Here is a 23,723-nt window from a genome sequence, read left to right as displayed (position 1 = left end):
CTTTTAAAGTGCTTTTTCCCAGTGTAACACGGTTAAGGTTGGGAAAGGAGGTGGCGGGAACCGGCTGAACAGTCAAAATAATATTTAATATGAACTTAAACAAAAAGACACACAACATAAACACACCCATGGCAGCTGCATGTGGCTCTCTTTCTCTCAAACTGCCGCATTCTGCCGCATTTATCCTTTTCCTCGGCTGATTAGCCCAATTGGGGGCCGGGCGTGCGTAGTTACGTCACACTCCTCCCTCCTTTGCCACAGGCCTGGGAACCCCCGGCATGACGTACATCCCCATCTCCGTTACGGGGGGGGCGCCAGGCTTTTCCCCGCCTCTCTAGGGCTGGGGACGAAGGGAGGGAAAAACAAAAAATCTAAAAAGAGGAGAGAGAAAGGGCAAGGCGGAGCGACAGTGAGAGAGAGAGAGGAGAGAGAAAAAAACGTGCTCGCCGGTTCCCAGACACGCCTTCGCCTGGTCCTCGATCACTCCTCCACCCTCTGGCGGATGACAGCCTCTCCTCCCTGGGTGGACAGCAGCGAGTCCTCCGACCCCTGGCAGATGGAACGCCCCTCCGCATTTTGGCGGCCGGTAGGGAACTCCTCCGCCCCTGGCAGCAGCTCCATCGCTCCAGGCGGCCAGCAGCAAGCCCCTCCTCCCCTCGCAGACAGCAGCCGTTCCTCCACGTCCAGGTGGTCGGCAGCAACTCCGTCGTCTGCTCCTTTGGGTGGATGGCAGTGGCGAGGACTCCACGACAGCGCATCCCTCCTCCTTCCCGGACTTTGGCACCAATGTAACACAGTTAAGGTTGGGAAAGGAGGAGGCGGGAACCAGCTGAACAGTCAAAATAATATTTAATGAAAACTTAAACAAAAATACACACAACATAAACACACACATGGCAGCTGCATGTGGCTCTCTCTCTCTCGAACTGCCGCATTCTGCCGCATTTATCCCTCTCCTTGGCAGATTAGCACAATTGGGGGCCGGCCGTGGGTAGTCCTTCAACTCACACCCAGATATCACACATCTTCCATCTTCTGTCAGTTTTCTCAGCCAGCAGCAGCAATGGAATGGAAGGGTTGAGCTTGTAAATCACATCACCAGAAACGCATCAAAATGGTTAAAGATGTCCATCTAGTGCATGCTTACATAGATGAACAATTAAAAATAACGTAGATGGGTGCAATAAAAAGCAACCATGCTGTGTTTATACTCAAAACAGTATGATGCAGAATGGGGGTCTCCTTTTAAGAGTTATAACTTGACAGCTAGCCTTTTTAAATTGGCACGAGATGCATGATAACAGTCGAAGCAGTTCGTCTATTGCCATAAGTTTGCTTGCAACAAATTAATTGACTAGTTTTTTTTATTTTATTTATTTTTTATTAATTTTTTTAATGTCTTGTTCTGAATGCAGTTACAACCCTTATGATGGCCCTAATGATAACCCTGAAGTGGAGTTACCGCTCACAGCAGGAGAGTATATTTACATCAATGGAGACATGGATGATGATGGCTTCTATGAGGGTGGGTTTATTATTTTCAGTTCTGATAAGGAATATACTACCAGACCAGTCAAAAGTTTGGACACACCTCCTCAATTTTGATTATGACTATTTGCCACATTTTAGAATAATAGTAAAGTCATCAAAAGTATGAGATAACAGAAACAGAAGTATGGGAATTATGAAGTGACCAAAGAAATGTAAACAAATGAAAGCTCTTTTGTATTCTCTCTAGCAACTTCATCCCGACATTCACATGTATGATGGACAATTGTGAGCTGCTTTTACTTCACTGTCCACTCAAACTCTTAAAAAACACATTCAAAAAGAAAAGAAAATATTAGTTTTGTAAAACATTTAAATAGTCACAATTTATATTAGTCTACAAAATGGATGGTCCCATTTGTTAACATTAGTTAACATGAACTAACAAAGAACAATTGTATTTTTATTAACTGGCATTAACTGAGATTAATAAATGCTGTAAAAACATTTATCTGGTTCATTGTTTGTTCATGATACATTTATGCATTAACTAATGTTAGCGAATGGAGACTTATTGTAAAGTGCTACCAAACTCATTTTATTAATTTAAGCAAAAGCCTTTGGATCATGAGTAGGTAGGGATGGGAAATGTAAAGAATTGAACGATTCCGGTTCCGATTACTTTTAGGGTTAGGATCCAGATTCCCTAACAGTTCCATTAACGATTCTTTTCGTAATTTGGAGGAGGAATGATTTGGAAATAAGAAATGCAATTCTTATTGAATTTCAATAGAGCAGCGATAAAAAAATAAATAAATTATTGTAGAACGAGACTAAATGCAATCCAATAATTAATGCTAACTCTATATTTGAAAACAATTCTAAAACAAACCTAAAATGTGATCATGGGCGAATTCCTAACAGCATTTTTGCACCCTTGAAGGGCACTGCGGGAAGGGGACGGCACTTTTCAAATGAAAGTGAGCAACTCGACCCCTCCACGAAGGGCCCTTCCACAAGGCCGTTGGCGAAGGGTACATGTGATGATCACTTCAAGGAAGTAATTTTACCGTTTGTGATCACGTGACCCAGAGTCCTCGTGACTTCATTTTAAAGCTAGATGGCGAGAGAATTCGAGTTCGTGTTTAAATGTAAGTAGAAATATTAAAATATAAAAAAATATAAATATATAATATATTACATGTTATAAAAATTTTATTTTATTTTGTTTTGTTTTGTTTTGTTGTGATATATTACACTCATTTTCGTCATGCATGAAATATACTTAATATGTAGTTTAAATAAGTTTCGTAGTGTGTTTAATAGTAGCTATGTCAGTTAAATATGACTACATGCAGGGATCAGCGAAGAGTATAAAGTTGAAAGTAGACTAATTTTGCAACGATGAATAAGTTGCTGCACTGCGTTGTCATGGTAAAATTCCGGTTGAAGATGAAGAGGAAGTGATTCGCTAAGCGTGTTCCAAACAGCCATATAATGAGACACTCCAGGGGTGCTCACTTCCAATTGGAAATCGGCCAACATATTTCATTCATTCATCCATTTATTTATTTATTTATTTTTATTTTCTCCCTTTTTCTCCCCAATTTGGAATGCCCAATTTCCAATGCGCTCTAGGTCCTCGTGGTGGCACAGTGACTCGCCTCAATCTGGGTGGCGGAGGACGAATCTCCGTCCGTGATTCTGCGCATCTTATCACATGACTTGTTGAGCGCGTTTCCACGGAGACATAGCACATGTGGAGGTTTCGCTATTCTCCGCGGCATCCACGCACAACTCTCTATGTGCCCCACCGAGAGCGAACCACATTATAGTGACCACGAGGAGGTTACCCCATGTGACTCTACCCTCCCTAGCAACCGGGCCAATTTGGTTGCTTAGGAGACCTGGCTGGAGTCACTCGGCATGCCCTGGATTCGAACTCGAGACTCCAGGGGTGGTAGTCACCGTCTTTACTCGCTGAGCAACACAGGCCCCCTATTTATTTATTTTTAATTCCACTGATTACAGCTAAACTCAGTTTGTGTTAACACACATTACTGCACATTGTCATATGAACTAGTCAGTAACTGCACTGCCTGATTACCATATTTTCCGGAATATAATTCTTCAATAAAAGTTTTTTGATTCACTTAAAAGAACTGGCACATTGGAGTCATTTGGGAAATGTTACAGACTGTAGATTCAGCAGTAGGAAACACTGTCAGAGTATTTTAGCACCGTCCGCATCATCGGAAAATTGCACATTCAAGAACCGTTAATGGAACCGAAAGTCAAGAAAATTATTTAGTTCTGGTCTTTTTTTTTAATGGAACCAGTCCTGAACAAGAACCAGTTCTCACTTCCCAATCCTAGAAACATATATTCAGTCAAGTGTAAGCAAACTTTTGACTGATAGCGTATATTACTCTTTCTACTAGGGATTGCATGGTCACCGTTTTTAACATTCGGTTAACCGCGATGTTTCACGAATGGTTAATCATTTTTTCGGCTTCACATTTCCGTGAGGCAGTGAACGCAAGTATTGACGTGTGTGTAGAGTTACACTGCTGCGGTTAAATAGCCTCTTCAGGGTGCTTAGATATTTAAATGGTTTAAAATCAAATGGCATTGAACTTGTCTAACTTTTGTTTGAAAATATGCACACCAGAGCAAAAGGAGAAAAATGCTGTCTTACCGTTTATAAAACGCTGAAACTTTCCTTGGTGAAAAACAACCTGGAATCAAATTTAAATATGTAAGTCACATGAAGTCCTCTTTGCAACCTGAACTACTTCAGAAAGCAGCACAACACAGCGCAACGAACGAAACAATGCAGTTGTTTCATGATACATTTATAAAAGTTTATTAAAGTTCTTTATAACTTCACTTTCTCTAAAAATGTGGCGATCTTGCGCGAGACCCTTAAAGAAAAAACAGTGAGATTCAGTGCAACAGTCAAAGACGCTGTCCAGCACGTGTTAACAGTATATAGTAAAAAAGCGCAGATGCAAAGAAAAGCATGTTTGAACAGCCCCTAACTCACCCTATACTTGAAAAACTGCCCCAAAACTGGACAGTTTGTCAGAACTTGGGTCAGGTTGAAGACCTCTATTGCACGTGTAGAATAACCGAATAGTGATTTTGATATTTGAATAGTGGCATGTCGAGCGGTTAACCAAATGTCGACTATCTGTGCACATTTTTACTTTCTACCATACTATTGTGTTAAATCATCGAGCTCTCACTCTCTGTAGGTGAACTGATGGACGGGCGGAGAGGCCTTGTTCCCTCTAACTTTGTGGAACGTGTTTCAGACGATGACTTCATGAGCAGCCATGCTCATCAGGCTGGCGAAATATCCCATAATTCCTTCCAGGAGAGCAGTTTTCACAGTGGTAGCGAGCGGTTACACCATCACCACCACCTGCGCTTTGCCCACAGCGCCTCAGAGAGGACAGAGACTTCCACGACAGCATCAGCTCCCGGTGACATCGCCAAAGCTAATGCCCCCCTCACTAATGGCTTGGATCTGGATGTAGAAGAAGTGGGGGTGGACACCGTGCCTTACCCCCGCAAGCTAACACTAATCAAACAGCTCGCCAAGAGTATCATCATCGGCTGGGAGGCGCCGCTTGTACCGGTGGGCTGGGGTTCCGTGTTTAGCTATAATGTCTACGTGGACTTCGAGCTGCGACTCAATGTGCCATTTGGCACTCAAACTAAGGCTGTTTTGGAGAGGCTGGACTTGGTGCAGAAGGCATATCGGATAGCAGTTCAGAGCTTGACGGAGCACGGGAACTCAGATCAGTTGCGTTGCAGTATGCTCGTTGGGCGAGACGTATGCCTGGCGCCGACACATCTGCGCGTTGAACGCATAACGGCTACCTCGGCCAGCCTGACCTGGCTGCCTAGCAACAGTAACTATGTGCACATTGTGTCTTTGAACGACGAGGAGTGCGAGCTGGTAAAGGCGGGATGCTTTTCACTGTGCCTCAGTAACCTCACGCCCAACCTGCATTACCGCGTTAAAGTGGAGGCCCGGACGCACCGCACAGCCTGGGAACTTCCACCCGAGTGCCGAGAACGCAAAACCGCCGTGACCTCTTTCACAACCCTGACTGCAGGTGAGATGTGTTAATGTGTTGTTTAATTTGATGCGGCACATAAATAATCCACGCTGATCTAGTGCCCGAATGTGTATTTACGATGTACTGATTCAAGATATAGGGAGTGAAATGAGTCACAAATGTCTTCTGAAGCCATACGATAACTTTGTGTGAGGAATGGCCCCAAATTTAAGTTATGATGCAGACAAAATCTTTCTGTTTCAATTTCTTTAGCTTGACCTTTGACCTTTAAACTTTGTCTCTTAGGTCCTCCTGACGCACCTCTGGATGTGCAGTTGGAGTGGGGTCCGTCTCCAGGGATCGCTCAGATTAGCTGGCTGCCCGTTACCATAGATGCTGCCGGGACGTCCAATGGAGTCCGAGTCACTGGCTACACCATCTATGCTGACAAGAAGAAGGTGAACGAGTCTGACCAGTCTGTTTAACCTTAAACCAAAAGAAAAGTCTTGTGTCATTTGATAAACTTTCATGGAAGATTCCATCATTAGAGAGCATCTTAACCCTAAAACACCCGCTAGGGTCAGTAAACATGACAGCAACCGTAACTGTTATTGGTGTCATGCATATATTATGAATTATGAACATACATATGCAGTGGGGTCCAAAAGTCTGAAACCACATGTGAATATAATGTAGTGAGTGTAATGAAAAATGTAGATAATGTTATAATATTTGGTTTTTGCTTTAAATGTTCAGTATGTAAGATTCAGAAACCCTTGTTATTAATGACACCTGTGGCCGTTAAGTGAACTGCAGCCTGTTGCTCGTGATCGCGCACTCACCGTATAGGGACGCGAGCGAGCATGACTCCATAGGGAAGCGAGACTGAAGGTGATTTACCGGCATCATGATCACAGATGTGGTAGCATAATTAAAATTACACAGTTGTGATTGTTTTACTATAAACTTTGAGACTGTATATTATATTTGACTCTCCAGTGCTGGAACAGGGCTCATATAAAGTGTGGATATAGGTCTGACGATGCGAGACTGTAGTTTGAAGTGATCACTTTTCTTTGCATGATACATTGACTGCATTTTTACGATAGCCTATGTCGGCGTTAGCTAGCTAGTCAGCTTTATCAATAGCTGTTAGCTAAATTTGGTGGATGATGACAGTAGTTGTTTATAACTGTACATTATAAATATGTTGACACAATTCAGTATTGATGTGATTCCATCACAACAGTCATTTTGATATTGATGTGCTATTGTTTTATAATAATAGATTGTATATATTTTCTGTATAACCAAGTTACGTTACACTAATGAATGGAGCTTTTTGCATTATATTGAACATTGACTAGCATTCATTTCATGTGTTATTGTAGTTTACCTTGCTGAATAATTACAGATTAACATTGTTTATGACAGTTACTGTGCAGGCAAGATCAAGTTAGCTAAAATGACACAGATTAATCCTTATGGCACTATATTTCACATGCTTTGCAGTTATGTAAGTTTACCTGTCCAATAAGAAGAACGCCAATTCAGGGTCAGTTTTGATCCCCAAGTGTTGCAGTTTGTTGTCGCTGTTGAATAGCGGAAGAGAAGCGCTGAGACTCTCAGGAGCGAGCATAAACGTCACATCCTTTGGATTTTCCCGGCAAAACCGACCCGCTCCCTTCGCATGAAAATCAGTCTACAGGCATTAATAGGCAACCTAGGAAGTCCGGGAAGGACTCATTTTTTAAGTTGCGTTACAAGCCGTTCACACATTGGCAAAAAAAAATGAAATTTTTGGCGAAAATTAAATGAAAATTGTTACATACTGCACCTTTAATGAAAACCTTTATGCATGAGCGAAATCAGATTTTTATGTTATCCTGCATGATTTCAGAATATTCCAAAGTGCATCTTGTGTGTTTCAATGGAAACAAGAAAATCTGACACATCTGTACAGACTTCACATGGTCAAATTCACTCATTTAATTACATTTGATTAGTGACCTATAAATAGCACATAATCTGAAGTATTTATTCTCCATTTAATCAAACTTTTTTATTTCCAGGTTTAAAAAAATTCTAGGCTTTCAACGTGGTAACGGACTTCTAGACACAACTGTATGTTAAATATTATATACTGTATATAATTTTCAATAAATAAATATTTTACACATTATAAAAATATGTAATTTTACATATTATTCTATATATTATACTGTATATTCAAAAATGTATAAGAATTCGAATAAATTTAAAATGAAAATATATAATATAAATATTATTTTATAAGGGGTTCCTGTCTTTTGATTGGTACATCAAGGCACTAGAAACGCCAGGGTCATGGATTTTATTCCCAGGAAACACACAAACTAATTAAATAAATTATGCCTTGAATGCTAAATCACTTTGGAGAAAAGCATCTGCCAAAATGCATAAATGTAAGGTGATTTTGCTTTAAAAATGTATTTAACACTTTTTAAAATTGTATTTATAATAATAATAATAATTTATTTTGTGTTTTTTAAACTATTTATTATTGGTTGTTTTAATATAGTACATTGTATACTTCCCTTTTAATTTAATTCATTTGAATATTCTAGGCAAAATGTGATTGTGTAAATAAGTCAGTTTTGATTTGGGTTTTAAGTACAGTATATCGCCGTGTGTTATAAAATAGGGGTGGGTAAAAATATCGATTTCCAGATGCATTGCGATCTTCATTTGAACAATCTAGATATTGTTTCTTAAACCTTAAAATCGATATTTTACTCTAAACGCAATCCTCTTCAACGAGAGGAAATCACTCACATTTGCAACCAAATATCGCACTATGTGACTAAAATGTATATATTTGTCAACTGGAAGGTAAATGTTTAGATTTCACTCACCAGTAATTGTGTAGTATAGTGGTGGAGTATTCAGCAGCGAGATCTTTTCACTGTGTGTTGAGAGTAAAAGTTGTTCCGTGTAATGTGTGTCCAAAAACGAGACCCACGCAACCCTTTTGTCATTGAATACTGACTCTTTTAATAGCCTTTCTGTTCTTTACAATCAGCTGTTGATTAAAAATGGCAAAAAATAAACATTTAATTCTTATCTTGCATGACACAGATGAGGTAAAGCCATGCGAATCCTCTGTCTCTTGTCTTCAGGTATTAGAGGTGTCATCCCCCACAGCAGGCAGCGCTCTGATTGGTCCATCTCAGATCCAGACGTTACAGGCAGCCCATGAGCTCACCGTACGCACCATGTCACCATTTGGTGAGTCGGTGGATTCTTTACCTGTGAATGTTCCCGCAAAACTGCCTGCCATCATGTCAGGTGGCCCTCTGCCTCAATACCAGTCTGTGCCAGCGACCGCCAGTGTCCTCGCTGCCGGTGTCAACCCTGAGCCTGCTGTTTGTGCCACATCTCTCTCTGCTGCCATAACGCCTGTCTTGCCACATGCTGCTGTACTGGACGAACATACCACTGGTCCTGTGAGGGGAGTTTACATCAACACACCCAAAGCAGTCGCACGTGATGCACATCTTCCTGCCATGTCCTACGCTGAAGCCTGGGCAAAACCAGAAGCTGTCCCGTTTATGGTTGCCATGGCAGCGCAGGAAGCACTATCACTGTCAGCTTCTCATGTTAACCCAACGGTGAGTCTGAACAACTTGAAGTAGTTAGAAATGCATGTGAACACAGCATTTATAGTGTAAACTGTCCTGATGTGTCCCTGACAACAGTGAAGGACCACCTACTCACATGTCAATCAACTCTTGCACTAAAACAGGGGTTCGGCACGACTTTAAAAGAAAGCAGCCCTCAGTTTGAAATATTTGAAAGCTTCACTAAAGTAGCAATGAGAATCCCTTTCGAAACATCCCATTTGAGATGCATGTAATTACCTGGCATAAAGTTGACTAGAACGACTGGTAACACATTCTGTGAAGCCCATATTTATAAAGCATTATAAAGGCATTATACATGCATTACACTACATTCATAATGTCTCATAATACACCTTATAATAAGTTATAACTTCTCATAAATAATTATAACTACAGTTATAATACATTATAAGACTTCCCCTATTCATAGTTATACTTAAAAATATAATGCATTATAACACAAGCAACATCCAAGTTTAACTTAGCAGATGCTAATGAAGTTAATGGTATAAGTGCTGTCATGCAAAAGCAGCATAGTGTAAACAGTCCAAAGGCTTTATGACGTGATCATATTATAAGTGGTCTTTGACTGCTTTAAGTAAAGTTACAAAAACAATATCTTCTTATAAACAGCCATAACATAAACTTGTAACATACAAGTCAAACTTATATAATGGAAGTTATTTATAAAATAATCTCCAAATAAGATGCACAAATATTAAAGTTTATTGAATAGAGTCCAGTATAGAATCAGTTTGATTATTGTTAGATGTTTACACCCAAGAAGATTGACTACATGTGTGATCAACATACATATATAAAGTTTTTAATATATTTTAACCTTGTAGCTTTACGCGTATTTTTCGTAATATCTCAAAATTTACATTGAATGTGTGATATTTTGTGTAGTATATAACTTTCAGCATGACTTGTAATGTCTTATAACCACTTAAAAATATCTTATGGATGTTTATAAGACATTCCTTTTGCAAATTTATTAAAAATAAAAAACAAAACAAAAAATCACATGTACATAAGTATTCACAGCCTTTGCCATGACACTCAAAATAGAGCTCAGGTGCATCCTGTTTCCACTGATCATCCTTGAGATGTTTCTACAACTTGATTGGAGTCCACCTGTGGTAAATTCAGTTGATTGGACATGATTTGGAAAGGCACACACCTGTCTATATAAGGTCCCACAGTTAACAGTGCATGTCAGAGCACAAACCAAGCCATGAAGTCCAAGGAATTGTCTGTAGATCTCCGAGACAGTATTGTATCGAGGCACAGATCTGGGGAAGGATACAGAAAAATTTCTGCAGCATTGAAGGTCCCAATGAGCACAGTGGCCTCCATCATCCGTAAATGGAAGAAGTTTGGAACCACCAGGACTCTTCCTAAGAGCTGGCCGCCCGGCCAAACTGAGTGATCGGGGGAGAAGGGCCTTAGTCAGGGAGGTGACCAAGAACCCGATGGTCACTCTGACAGAGCTCCAGCATTTCTCTGTGGAGAGAGGAGAACCTTCCAGAAGAACAACCATCTCTGCAGCACTCCACCAATCAGGCCTGTATGGTAGAGTGGCCAGACAGAAGCCACTCCTCAGTAAAAGGCACATGACAGCCCACCTGGAGTTTGCCAAAAGGCACCTGAAGGACTCTCAGACCATGAGAAACAAAGATTGAACTCTTTGGCCTGAATGGCAAGCGTCATGTCTGGAGGAAACCAGGCACCGCTCATCACCTGCCCAATACCATCCCTACAGTGAAGCATGGTGGTGGCAGCATCATGCTGTGGGGATGTTTTTCAGCGGCAGGAACTGGGAGACTAGTCAGGATTGAGGGAAAGATGAATGCAGCAATGTACAGAGACATCCTTGATGAAAACCTGCTCCAGAGAGCTCTGGACCTCAGACTGGGGCAAAGGTTCATCTTCCAACAGGACAACGACCCTAAGCACACAGCCAAGATAACAAAGGAGTGGCTATGGGACAACTCTGTGAATGTCTTTGAGTGGCCCAGCCAGAGCCCAGACTTGAACCCGATTGAACATCTCTGGAGAGATCTGAAAATGGCTGTGCACCAACGCTCCCCATCCAACCTGATGGAGCTTGAGAGGTTCTGCAGAATGGGAGAAACTGCCCAAAAATAGATGTGCCAAGCTTGTAGCATCATACTCAAAAAGACTTGAGGCTGTAATTGGTGCCAAAGGTGCTTCAACAAAGTATTGAGCAAAGGCTGTGAATACTTATGTACATGTGATTTTTTTTAAATTTTTTTTTTATTTTTATTTTTTTATTTGTAATAAATTTGCAAAGATTTCAAACAAACTTCTTTCACATTGTCATTATGGGGTATTGTTTGTAGAATTTTGAGGAAAATAATGAATTTAATCCATTGTGGAATAAGGCTGTAACATAACAAAATGTGGAAAAAGTGAAGCACTGTGAATACTTTCCGGATGCACTGTAAATATGGGCTTCATGGAAAGTGTTATCGAATGACACTTCTAGAACATTCTACTATGACCTGAATAACTGAGAGTCTTGATCTGTTGTGGTCTAATGGACTCCAGTGTCTCCAAATCTAAATCAGTTTAGTTCCTCATGTGTAATGCAGAAATGTTGTTCACCAAGTGAGTCTTGGTAAATTGAGTGCAGAGATCTGACATATGTGGGTATAGGAGTGGCCAAGAGTTGCATATCTTTGTGCAACATGAGTGTAATAACTACCTGTCTCTTCACAATGTTAAAATGTGAGTGTGAATTGAATACAACACCTCTATTAACAGGTGAGTGTACCTGTGCCCATTGCCACACCTGCAACTGTGGTCATGCCAGTGCCCGTTGCCACACCAGCATCAATGGCTGTGCCAGTGCCCATGGCTGTACCTCCACCCTTGGCAATGCCAGCACCCATGCCTGCTTCTGTTGTTATTTCCACATCAGTGCCAGTGCAGTCTAGTGTGTCCCCCATTGTGCTGAACCCCAGTAGAGAGACAGAAAGTTTCGGTGCCCAGCATCGTGTTACCTCCCCCTCTGACTTCCTGGAGGACCCCCGTGCCAAACTTCACACGCCACCGCCTAGTTCCACCGCACCCAAAGTCAACATATCTGAGAAGGACCCTCTCAATGTGCCAGATGCGCACCCACTCAGGCCTCCCATTCCATCGCCCTTTGAGTCAGAGACTGAGGAAGACAGAGAGAACACCAGGCTAGTGTCAATAGAGGAGTTCCTGCGGCCTGTACCTCAGCCACGAATAAAGGTCTGTTTCCAAAGCATATCTAGAGACTTTTCTCTAAGTGCCAGTTGTTGTTATTTCAGACTGCACTATTGTTGAGTATCTTGGCTTTAGTTCTCTATTATTCTGATTTATTCCCAAAGGGAAATACTTTAAGTTTAAATTTCTTAATCGTGGACCATATTCAACAGACTAGGACCAGCTCTGACAGCATGTGTAGTTCAGGATCTGGATTTAGGTTGGGAGTTTGAAATGGGAAATGTGTGGGCTTAAGAAATAGGTTATAGGTTTAGATTTTTATGTAGGAGAGTAGAAATTTTGGTTAGTAATACGGTTAATAGCTGAGGGTTAAAGTTCACATTCAATTAAAAGGAGGTGGTCACGGGCTGGATAACTAGGTAAGGGTCAGGGTTGGAACTAGGGTCTAGAGTTAGTATTTGAGGTTGGAACTTTGGGTTTGTGGTTAGGATTCGGAGGAAGGGAACCCTGATTAGAATTAATGTTAGGGAAAGGGGTGTGATGTCAGGGGCAGGGTTAAGGGTTGGAGATTAGGGATCATGGTTATACTGTATATATGGATTCAAAGTTAGAATGTAAGGTTAAGGGAAGTTAGGGTTTGAAACTGCAAGTAGGTATGAGGACCAGGGGTTAGCGTCACCATTAGGTGGAAGGGTTAAGGCTAGCATATACTTTGTTTATCAGCATGCCGTTATGTCGCATTTAAAGTTGAGCACTTGAGCCTTTGTTAAACCTGTAACCTGTGTTAAAGTTATTCTTCTCTGTCAGGTGTATGCTGGTGGTCTCATGGACCCTCCTCCAGACTATCATGGAGAGAGTAGTCGATCTGACCTGTCTGACATCCTGGAGGAAGAGGAGGAAGATCTGTACTCTGAGCCCATCGTTGACCTCTCCTCCAGATGCTACAGTACAGCTCCAAAATGCAGGGTATGTACATGCACATGAATGCTGTAGAATTCCTCTGATCCTTTGGTTAAAAATTTGAGTCCTCTAGCAAAGTTACACATGTCACAAATCCTGTGTTTGGTGGGTCATTTCACCATTAAACTACTACGTTTCTTAGTGTCTCGCAAGCTTTGCTACGTAATAGATTTTAACAGTAGGGAGTTAAATTGCTTAGACTTACGCTACTGTATTTCCTGACGAAAAGTGATGAAAGCTGTTTCTTCTGTTAGTATGAGTTTTTGTCCGAACCAGCTGTGATTGCATCAAGCAACAGGAAATGTTTTCAGTCACAAATATGAAGTGAAATCTCATTGGTACAAAATCTTGTTTAACATAACTGCATATAAAAAAAAACAATATGTTCTGACTGCTTGCGATTGTGCCACGCATCATGTTTACTTTTAATGTGGAAAAATTACTTGTGTGGAAACTTGTTGCATTGTGCCTGGTTAGGACTTGTCAATAATTTTCGTTCTATCTGTTCTAATATTTTTTCCGTTGCATTTTAATTTTCTTCTGTTTTTTTTCTCATTTTCTTCTATTTTCCTCTTTTGACACTAAACAAACCAACCTTTACCACACCTATACGTGTGCATTTGTGCATACGCTTTTTCTTATCTTGCCCCTTTCCTACACTCCTACGTTCCTCTTAAACGATCCCAGTCTGAAATGTGGGAAACTGACAGTGATGAAGAAATTTTGGAAAGAATTATAAAGCTCCCCCCTCAGGCCCAGCACAACAAACAGCTCTTCAGCATCCCAGAAGTCACAGAAGAGGAAGACAACACCGAATCGGAGCCCCACGCTAGACCATCTCCAGGCCGGACTGCCTCAGGTGAGGGCCGCTTACGTAGACGTGAGGGTCGTCGACATTCCCCCAATAAAACCAAATCCGAATTGCCTGTAGTGAGGTGCAGAGGGACTATTTCGGGCAGGGCTCGGCCCAGAGTGCACTATGCTGACACGGTGGACACCATCAGCTATCTGGATGAAGAAGATGTAGAGTTGGACTCGGACAGTAGTCTGTACACCGGGCCTAGCGCTGGGAGTCTATGTGTCCGCCACACACCGCAAAAAGGCCATGCCGATCGACTCAGGAGAGAGGCCCTACTCCGTAGCCAGATGACCTCTGACCTTGCTGGTGTTGTAGGGTCTTCAGGAGCAAGGCAGGGACCATATTTGCTTAGCAAGACTGTACACCATGTGAAGGCGCCCACCAGACCCCCAACCGAGATCGACATTGAGTACGGAACCGATAACGATGAGGAGACTCAGGGGTTTGATCCTGGAGAGGTGGTGCTAGAGCAGATGAGTTCAGAGTGGTGGGTGGAGGGAGGTAACCACAACTACCACCACCTGTCCTTGACAAGCAGACCTCAACCAGAGCTGCCCCCAAGCAACCGCTCATGGGTGTGTCCGACTTCTTGTTAAACCTTAAACGTATTCCCTTGAGAACCAGTTCATCCATTTAGGACATGGCTGAAACCTTTTGCGTCCTAAAAGCAAAGACGAGCTCAAGTTCTCACTCACACCCATCACTATTCTCATCTATACACTATAGCTCAACATTCATAGTGCTTTACCATTTGAGCTCTAGGAACAAAGCATGTAGTATTGCAGTTGGACAGCTCTGAAGGTTTGCTTGGAGTTAACATTACAAATTTATCTGTACAGGGACAATTGCAATTCTGACAGTTCACAGCTTGATCCTTATGGGACTTGAGCCAGCAAAGGTCCACTTACAGTACCTTTAACTTTGGCCATAATCCCATCCCATCTCAACCTCATGTGGTAACTGTAATGTAAGATTCCACCAAGTACACAATGAGTCTTAAAAACTGATTTACTGTGGATGCAAAAGGTTTAAGCCTAAATTTCTTGTTCCTTACAGTTGACTGTGTACCCTACATCCTTCCCCTCTCTCTGCCTTTAGTCAAGGAATCTTGGTATTTGTAGCTGATGGCTCTTCGCTGTGTGTTTGTCCTACGTCATGTTCTTTCCAGTGTTCAGTTAGAATGGCTTAATGTGCTCTAGTGAATCTCCCTTTCATGCCAGAAATGGGTTGCCTCTTATCCCATTTGCTGTTGACATCTTCTGTCAAAGTTTTCCAGAGACTGCTGTGACTGTTTAAGGCAGAGACTGGGTAACACTGTATGTACAACTTCTGTATGTTGTACCTGCTGTACCTTTGTTCCCATAGCGCTACTGTGTTGTTGCTGCGAACAACCCCAAATGCTTCCTCTGTTGGTCTTAAATCGAATCCCTGTAGGAAAATCCATCTTAAGTTGGTAATTGTTTTCTTACTGGTCCAAGCTGGTCATGAGCTGGTCCTAGATCGTTCCAGCTTGGTCGACCAAGCTAATGACCAGCTTGGACCAGCTAAAGATTGTTATTGTGATAGTGTGTGTTTCATGCCCCCAGGCTGCAACTTATATTTACGTTTTTATGATATCACAAAATCTTGTCGCTATTATTGACACCAAAACTTTTGTGTTAGTAAAAGTCCCCAGGAAATGGTTTGACAATTGTAGCTTTCTTTCCTGTGCGGCGATATTTCCTAATGACACAGAAAGTCTGGCGGTGGGGCAAGTCAAAGGGCTTGTCCTTTTTTTATGTAGCCAGCGGTTTTTAAATCACAGGCTGACAAAACCATAATTTGCAACTTGCTATTTGGTGGCAAGGAGCCCTTACAAAAATCAAGTGATTTGGCAAACTTGCCGCAAATTCGCCTCTCATTATTTTCACATGCATATGAGCTTTGTGGCAAACTCTACATTGTTGCCAAAGGTTTGCTGCAGGTTCACCACTACCGGTAAAGAGCTGCACCGAATCGCAAGCTCATTTGCATGTGAAAATAGTGAGTGGGAAATTTGTGGCAAGTTTGTAAAAATGTTCGATTTTTTTGTAAGGGAGTGGGCATTCTCCCTTACAGAGAATAAGTAAGTATTTTTTGGACAAAAATGTGTAAGTCAAAATGCAAATAAGATGAGTCATCAATATTTTTGGTCCATTTACCCTGAAGAAAAAGGCTGTAAATGTTAAATCTCTATCTACTAAACATTTTGTCAATATTTAGGAGTAAGCTAGAATATAGATTTTGGCCTCAAAGCTAATAGACATAGGCCAAAAGCCATAAAACTCCAATTTTGGTTTCATGGGGTCTCTAATCATGTCTTCAGAGTGCATCACTTTACTTTTCTTCACAGCAGTGACTTTTGGTTAACTTTCAGGTAGCAAGCTAAAAAGCTACACTAGAACAAAATCTACTGCAAAACGTTCACAAGCTAGCTGATGTGCCGGACGAACAATTCATCAATTATGTGTTATATTGATTCTTCCATTTTAATGTGGCAACTAAAAAAGTCATTTAGCGGCTAAAAATAAAGATACATTTTAGGGACTAAATTGTAGAACTAGTTATTTTTAGAAAAGTAGCTCTTAAAGGTGCTGTGAGCAATTATTTGCAGAAAATTTTGTGGAATTTAGAACTACTAAAATCAAGAACAACACCTTTAAGAACTTAGTCTGGAGCCCCTAGTGTGTGTGTGGGGTATTACATGCAGCATTGTAATTTTGCTTATACGCTGCTTTGATGTTATTGAGTTACTGGATTTCTCCTGTATCAGTCTGTGACTGTTTATTTTTCTCAAATCAGGAGTCACCAGGCAGAGAAGCATCACTGGCCGATGTAGGTGCAGCGTGGTGTGGCCCATGTGATGTCACTCCGAAATCGACACGCTCTGAAATCGGACTGACAAGAGGTGAGTCGGTTGCTCTATCATTTTGTCTTTCTCATTCTCTCTATCTTTCTCTCTCTAGAAGTAGCTTAACTCCAAACAGCTTGTCATGATAGAACAGGAAGTATTCACTATGAAAATATTTAGCGTGATAATACCTGACCGCAGCAGCTCTCTGTGCACTGCACACCTTTCCCATTTAGATCACATCCTTTTTCACCTTTCATCTGTCCATTTGTCTTAATGTGTTACTCCATATTCCGCTCCACTCTTTTAGCCTGCAGGTGCTTTACGTCCTTGTGCTGGCCTAATACGTCCTTCCCCAAGTCTACATTCAGCCATACACACACACATACACAGACAGACACACATACAGGGTTGTTTCACTATATTAGTGATGACATCATTTTTATGTTTTCATAACAGGTTAATAATATTTTCTGTCCCCTTCTATTAACCTCTCACAGTCAACATTATTAATATAAAGCCATATATGGTTTTATATATGGGTCTTTTTTAACTAGTGAGAACCACCCAGAATGTTCTTATTTGTCACAAAAATGTTGCCCACTGTAAACACACACAAACACACACACACACACACACACACACACACACACACACACTCCTAGCTGTCTAAATGGGCACCTACAATGGACTTATATTGTTTTAAATTAAGCAAATCATAGTTGCTACACACTAAGCCTAACCCTGAAATACAATTTTGTGTTTTACAATGAATAAAGCATTTCTATTTTTTCTTATTTTTTATTTTTCTTATTGTCTATTTAGATTTTTCTCATTTAGAATGGTAATAGCACACCCCTCCTCAGCAAGCTGCACAGCCTCTTTGCTCTGACCTTGATTGTTGCTACAAATGGTCTGATCTTCACTAATGAGATAGAGCACATCTCAGTGCTGGAGCTCAATGCAAACATGACGAACACCTATTACCTCCACAGATTACACAGCTCTGGTTTACACCCTACCCTTGACCCCTAACCCTTTACCCTTGATCTAGAAAAAGGTAAAAGATCCTGATGGCTTTAGGATGTTAATCCCTAACCTCATGACCGTATATACACAATGGCAGTTTCATATTGTATGTTTGTCCAATAAATAGCACATGCAACTTTCATTTATATTTATTCATTAGGGGAAAAGCACCGAAGGTGCTGTAGCCCCTATTATATCCGTTAGTATTCTTCTTCTTCTTTCTAATGGGAGTCTATGGCAGCCAATAGAACTGAACATAGGAAAATGATGAAATATGGCACACTGATAGGGATGGGCATGAATAGACACCACACAAAATTTGGCATCTCTAGGACAAACACTATAGCACAACCACCATGTCAAATATTTGTGCGTATCTTCTGAACCATTTGTCCTAGAAACACAATTATTTTTGTATTTGATTACTCTCCTCCTGATGATTCAAAGGAACCCCATACTTTAAATCTCTGCCCATTACAGTGGCCGCCATCTTGTAATATGATGTTTATTGTTTTTCCACTGCTTTTCCTTGAAATTTTATCTGATTTGCCCAAACAATGACTCGAAATAATCTCCAGACTGAGCCGCACTGAATGAATAATACAGAATTTTGATTTTTGACTTTGTTGAAAAGTTACACAAACACATATTCAACAAGGTGGGAGTGAAATAGGATATTTGTGGCTATATCGCAGCAATGCTTTGTCCTATTGAAACAAAACTTGGTTTGCTTCATCAGGACCATGATCTGAGGGTACATGCAAAGTTTGAAGACTGCGCCACCTATGGATCAAAATATGTAAAAAAAAAAATATCTTTTTGCCCATTACTTTTGAAGCATATGTCTAAAAATCATGAGGTTGGTATCTATGGATTCTGTGGGTCATGAGGATTGGAACAACACCAATTTTTTGCCCGTAACTTTTGAAGCGTATGTCTAAACATCATGAGGTTGGTGTCTATGGATTCTGTGGGTCATGAGGATTGGAACAATACCAATTTGTCCCATATCGGCCATACTATCTCTCCGCAATATTTAATGTTATAAAAAAGTGATGGATCTTTAAAAAAATGGTTTGCTTCATCAACATCATGTCTTGAGGATACCTGAGCAGTTTGAAGACAGTGCCACCTATAGGTTAATAGATAACCACACTTGTTTGCTGACTCTAAACTCAGGTTGTCTCTTTGCCACTCATTGAGCATGCCAACTGAGTGGCACAGTGTGATAACACACTGGATTATAGTTTGAAAGGTCCAGGGTTCGAATCCCTGCCTAGACAAGTATTACAGTTGTTTTTATATTGTATTAGAGGTCTTTGTATTGTGCTTATTGAACAGTTGCTGTGCTTTTCCCCAATCAAATTTTAATTTAGATCTTAGATGAAAAGTCAAATGAACATGACATTTGTAAAAGAGTGGAGCAGTGGTTAGAGCCATGAAATGTAAAACAGAAGTTCCCAGTTCGATCCTGCCCTGAGGCAAGATGTGAGTTTGTGTTGTATGTGTTCTTTAGATTGTGCTTAGTGTAGTGCAATGGTTGCCATGCTGGTGCTTGTCCCCATAATTGCTGCTTGCAGCTGTATTTTATTAAATTACATTCACAAATTTGGCAGCCAATCTTTTTCCAAGGACACTCACTGTGCTTTCAAGATATACATTGAATCTACACACAATTTATTAATTTCACAGAATGATCCTTTGATTAATGCCATTGAATCTAAGCTGCTTATTGATTCTGTTTGCAGACCATGGGTCATGCATTTCAGCAAAAATGTACAAGAGCCTTTGATATATTGTGAATATAGTCGTGGCTAAAGGGCATTGATAGGCCCATTGTGTCTTGCTTTTGTAAAATGTTACTACATAAAAAAATATGAAGTACACACATTTTCATTAAAACTAATTTATTAAGCAAATTCATAGTGCTACCCTTCTACTAGAAGATCTAGTTAATAGTCTGGTTAATAGTTCTTTAAGTTCTTTATGGTTAATAGGTCTTTGTGTTGACCAGTGTGTGTCCAGAACCAGAACTATCTGTTTAATAAAATGTTTTGTGGTTTTCATGTTTGTGGTTGGTTGGATAACTTTGTTTATTTGTTTAAATCTGGTCCATGTCATGCATTTGAGAAGTGTTGAAGTTGTAGATAGACATCTGTGCTTCTCTCTCTCTCTGTGTGTGTTTGAATCATGTGTGCACATTTCTCGAGCGACTCATGGCGGATTAGGATCAGGAGGTTTTAGCATGATTACCTCACTTAAGGACACGCCTGGACTGCACCATTACGCTTCTCCAGGCAGGGGGAGAGGGAACGGCCATCAGCATACTGACTGTGTGTGTTTGTGTGTGTGTGTGCAGAGTCCAGGGCACCTGGAGAAAATGAGGTGAGGATCTTTGTTGCTCTCTTCCCATATGACCCGGCAGTGATGTCACCCAATCCTGATGCTGCAGAAGAGGAACTTCCCTTTAAGGAGGGACAGATTATTAAGGTGTGAACTCTTCTCAAAAATAAGAGAAGTTTATGGTTGTTCATTGGGCTGATAATGTCACATAAATCTGACCCCTTGAGTTTGTGTTTGTTTATAAAATATTTTGGCTAATTTGATACTGATTTCCTTCACAAAACTTAATTTGGTTTATTTGTGGTACAAGTGGAAAACCACGATTTCCACCAATAAAACATGCACTTACAAAAATTAGCCATGGTTTCATAATATTAAAACTGCAAATTGATTTTAGTAACCATTTTTGTGGTATAAACCATAGTTTTAAAAACCTTAGGACATGATTTTCAAATTAACCATTTACTGTAGTAAAACTAACCATGTTTTTTTGCAGAATTATCCTGATTTGTATTATCATAGTTTTGGTTTTTCCTCTATTATTACGGTAGTTTTACCACAAATAAAAACTATGGTTTTACTACAAATGCCATAGTTCAACTATAGTTACTATAGCATGGTTAATTTTTGTGAGGGATGTATAAGGATGTATAAAGCTATTGCTAGGGAACCCAAAACAATTGAAACGGAATGCAAATTATTGCATGGGAATGCAAAATGTTTTGTGAAGGACCGCAAACATTTACGAGGGAATGAAAGCTATTGCAAGGAACACAAAACTAAATGTGAGGGCAAATGATTGCATGGGAACACAAAAAGTTTTGTGAGGGAACGCAAGCTATAACAAGGGAACGCTAACTATTGCAAGGAACACAAAACTTATTGTGAGGGAACGCAAACTGTTGCGAGGGAAAGCAAAACCATTTTAGCAAATAAATTCCCTCTCCTCTCCTCTAAGGGGCTCCATAGATTTCTGCTGCCAACAAGAGTGTAGTACTCAGCTCTGTAATGTGTTATGTAATCATCAGATCACTTTTTTGAAGTTATGTTACTTTTTTTAATGTATTTAATGAATTTATTTAATTTAAAAATGTAAAAATGTCATCTGTTTCTTCTGCTCTAGCTTCTTCAAGCTTCTACTTTAACTACAATTGGAACTTAGCAGTGTGACACTGCTGATGTCGCTGACTTTGTATGAAAAATATCTTGTTCTGTTCCTTTAAATAAAAGTGTCTGCTAAATGACTAAAAGTAAATGGAAATTAATTTAAACAAGTTACTTTTTTATTTAATGACAAATACAATTGAAAACCTCTCCTACACAGCGTGCATGTCTACGCTACAAGCAGACAGCGCAACACAACAAAACTACATTGCACCCATTATAATCAACTATGTTGTCTACATAATCAGCATAACATCTATAACAGGGGTGTTGTTATTGCATGCAAACTATAACAAGAGGATAAACACTTGACCACAGAAAAAATACCACTTTAATTTAAAAAATCAAACCATGCAAGCCAAGCACACTGTTCTGGTAGAGAAAGTGCGTAAACAAATTGACAATGACAGAAAAAGTAACTCAAAGGTAAGTAACGCTTTTCATTCTGGAAAAAAAAAAAGTAACTTTTTCATTTCGGAATCATGCACTTATGTCCCGCATTACTTTTTAAAAGCAAGGTAATGTAACACTTCATGAGTTAGTTTCTGTACAAAATTCATAACAGTTTTGCTTGTGTGAATTCTGATCCATTCTCTCTTCGGCAGGTTTATGGGGACAAAGATGCAGATGGTTTCTACCATGGTGAGGCGGGCGGTCGTCATGGTTACGTGCCGTGTAATATGGTTTCAGAGATCCAGGTGGATGATGAGGAGACCAGAGACCAGCTCCTGATGCAGGGCTTCCTTTCCACTGAGGCGTCGATGGAAAAGATAGGTGTGTTTAACACTGCATACTTCAAACATCAATATACCTGAACATGTACTAGAAATCAGCTTTGAGACTTCTTTGTAAAACTGAAATATACTGCTGTTGTACAGTCTAGCAAATCTAGTATGCTGCCTTCCTAGGCAACATTTTTAGGCATTAGGTGCACTCCCGACATGAAGGCTGTTCCAAACAGAATGCAGCAAAATGACGGAGACTTTTAACATACCTTGTTTGGCCAAAATGTAAAGCAACAATGCATGTATCATTCTTGGCAATCCCATAATGCATTGCAACAAGCAAGATATGGATGTCAAGGGAAAATACATATATAATTTATTCAGCTTTGAAAGGTATTGCAATAATTATTCAAATGCACCATTTTACCCAATACTAGCTTATTTTGCTTGTGCTAGTTAGCATAGGCGTAATTTTAGGTAGGGATGATGTCGTAAAATCGTAAATGTCCTTTTGCACATGTAAATTATTAATTTACCCTTGGTGGAATGGTGGATAATACATTTTACAGAATGTCTCTTGGATCTAATTTTCTCGAGGTAAATTATCTTGAAAAAGATAACACTTTATTTTGACCCCATTGATCTTAGGTTTATCGCATATCGCACATTTTTCCTTCTAACCGTGCAGCCCTAGTGGTCCGTTCTTAATTCGTTTATTCTTTAACCCTCTGGGGTCTGAGGGTGTTTTGGGCCCTGGAGAAGTTTTGACATGCCTTGACATTTGTGCTTTTTTCAGTTGCTTAAAACATATTAATGGCTAAAGTCTGATAACACTGTATTCAGCACAAACTGGGCTACAATAATATGTGAGCAACATGTATGTACATGTTTGTATTTTTGAGAAAATAACTTTTATGCATGGTTTTTGAAAAAACACAAATTGTAAGTCACTGAAATAAGGCCATATAACACATACTAAACATTTGTTCACAAGACTTTTGAGAACTGGATCTTGTAGCCTAGAGTTTTTGCTACAAAATGATGTGAAAACCATCCTGATCACTCATTCATACAAAACAATATAGTCATTTAACTTTTGTAAGACACTTTTAGTGTTAGAAAGGCCATATGCAAGGAGGCGTGGATGATCATGAATATTAATGTGATTCACACCTGAGGAGACAAAGACCCCTCCCCTGAGAGAGAATGAATGTGAGGAGACTTAATGATTGAATGTATTGTTTGTAGCTTATTCACAAAATCAAGTTTAAGTTAAAAGAAGTAGTCTGACTATTTTCTTTACATAAAGACTTTACTTTAGACCTACACTACCAT

The 23,723-nt window shown here is 40.1% G+C and overlaps 1 protein-coding gene across 2 annotated transcripts in view; it reads left to right on the top strand.

Annotated features, from left to right (window-relative positions):
- LOC127433134 (peripheral-type benzodiazepine receptor-associated protein 1-like) overlaps positions 1–23,723 on the top strand; it is a 137,295-nt gene that overhangs the window by 99,262 nt on the left and 14,310 nt on the right. For both annotated transcript variants that reach the window (XM_051684806.1, XM_051684813.1), the window contains exons 16-24: positions 1,416–1,525; positions 4,746–5,615; positions 5,865–6,016; positions 8,717–9,208; positions 12,011–12,484; positions 13,247–13,405; positions 17,079–17,184; positions 20,516–20,646; positions 22,269–22,437. In XM_051684806.1, the coding sequence (XP_051540766.1) occupies positions 1,416–1,525; positions 4,746–5,615; positions 5,865–6,016; positions 8,717–9,208; positions 12,011–12,484; positions 13,247–13,405; positions 17,079–17,184; positions 20,516–20,646; positions 22,269–22,437 (2,663 nt within the window). The remainder of the gene's footprint in view (positions 1–1,415; positions 1,526–4,745; positions 5,616–5,864; positions 6,017–8,716; positions 9,209–12,010; positions 12,485–13,246; positions 13,406–17,078; positions 17,185–20,515; positions 20,647–22,268; positions 22,438–23,723) is intronic.

This window comes from Myxocyprinus asiaticus, chromosome 4 (genome assembly GCF_019703515.2).
Source record: "Myxocyprinus asiaticus isolate MX2 ecotype Aquarium Trade chromosome 4, UBuf_Myxa_2, whole genome shotgun sequence".
Taxonomy (NCBI): Eukaryota; Metazoa; Chordata; class Actinopteri; order Cypriniformes; family Catostomidae; genus Myxocyprinus; species Myxocyprinus asiaticus.
Note: the sequence above shows the minus strand (reverse complement) of the source record. Positions and strands in the feature narration are given on the sequence as shown.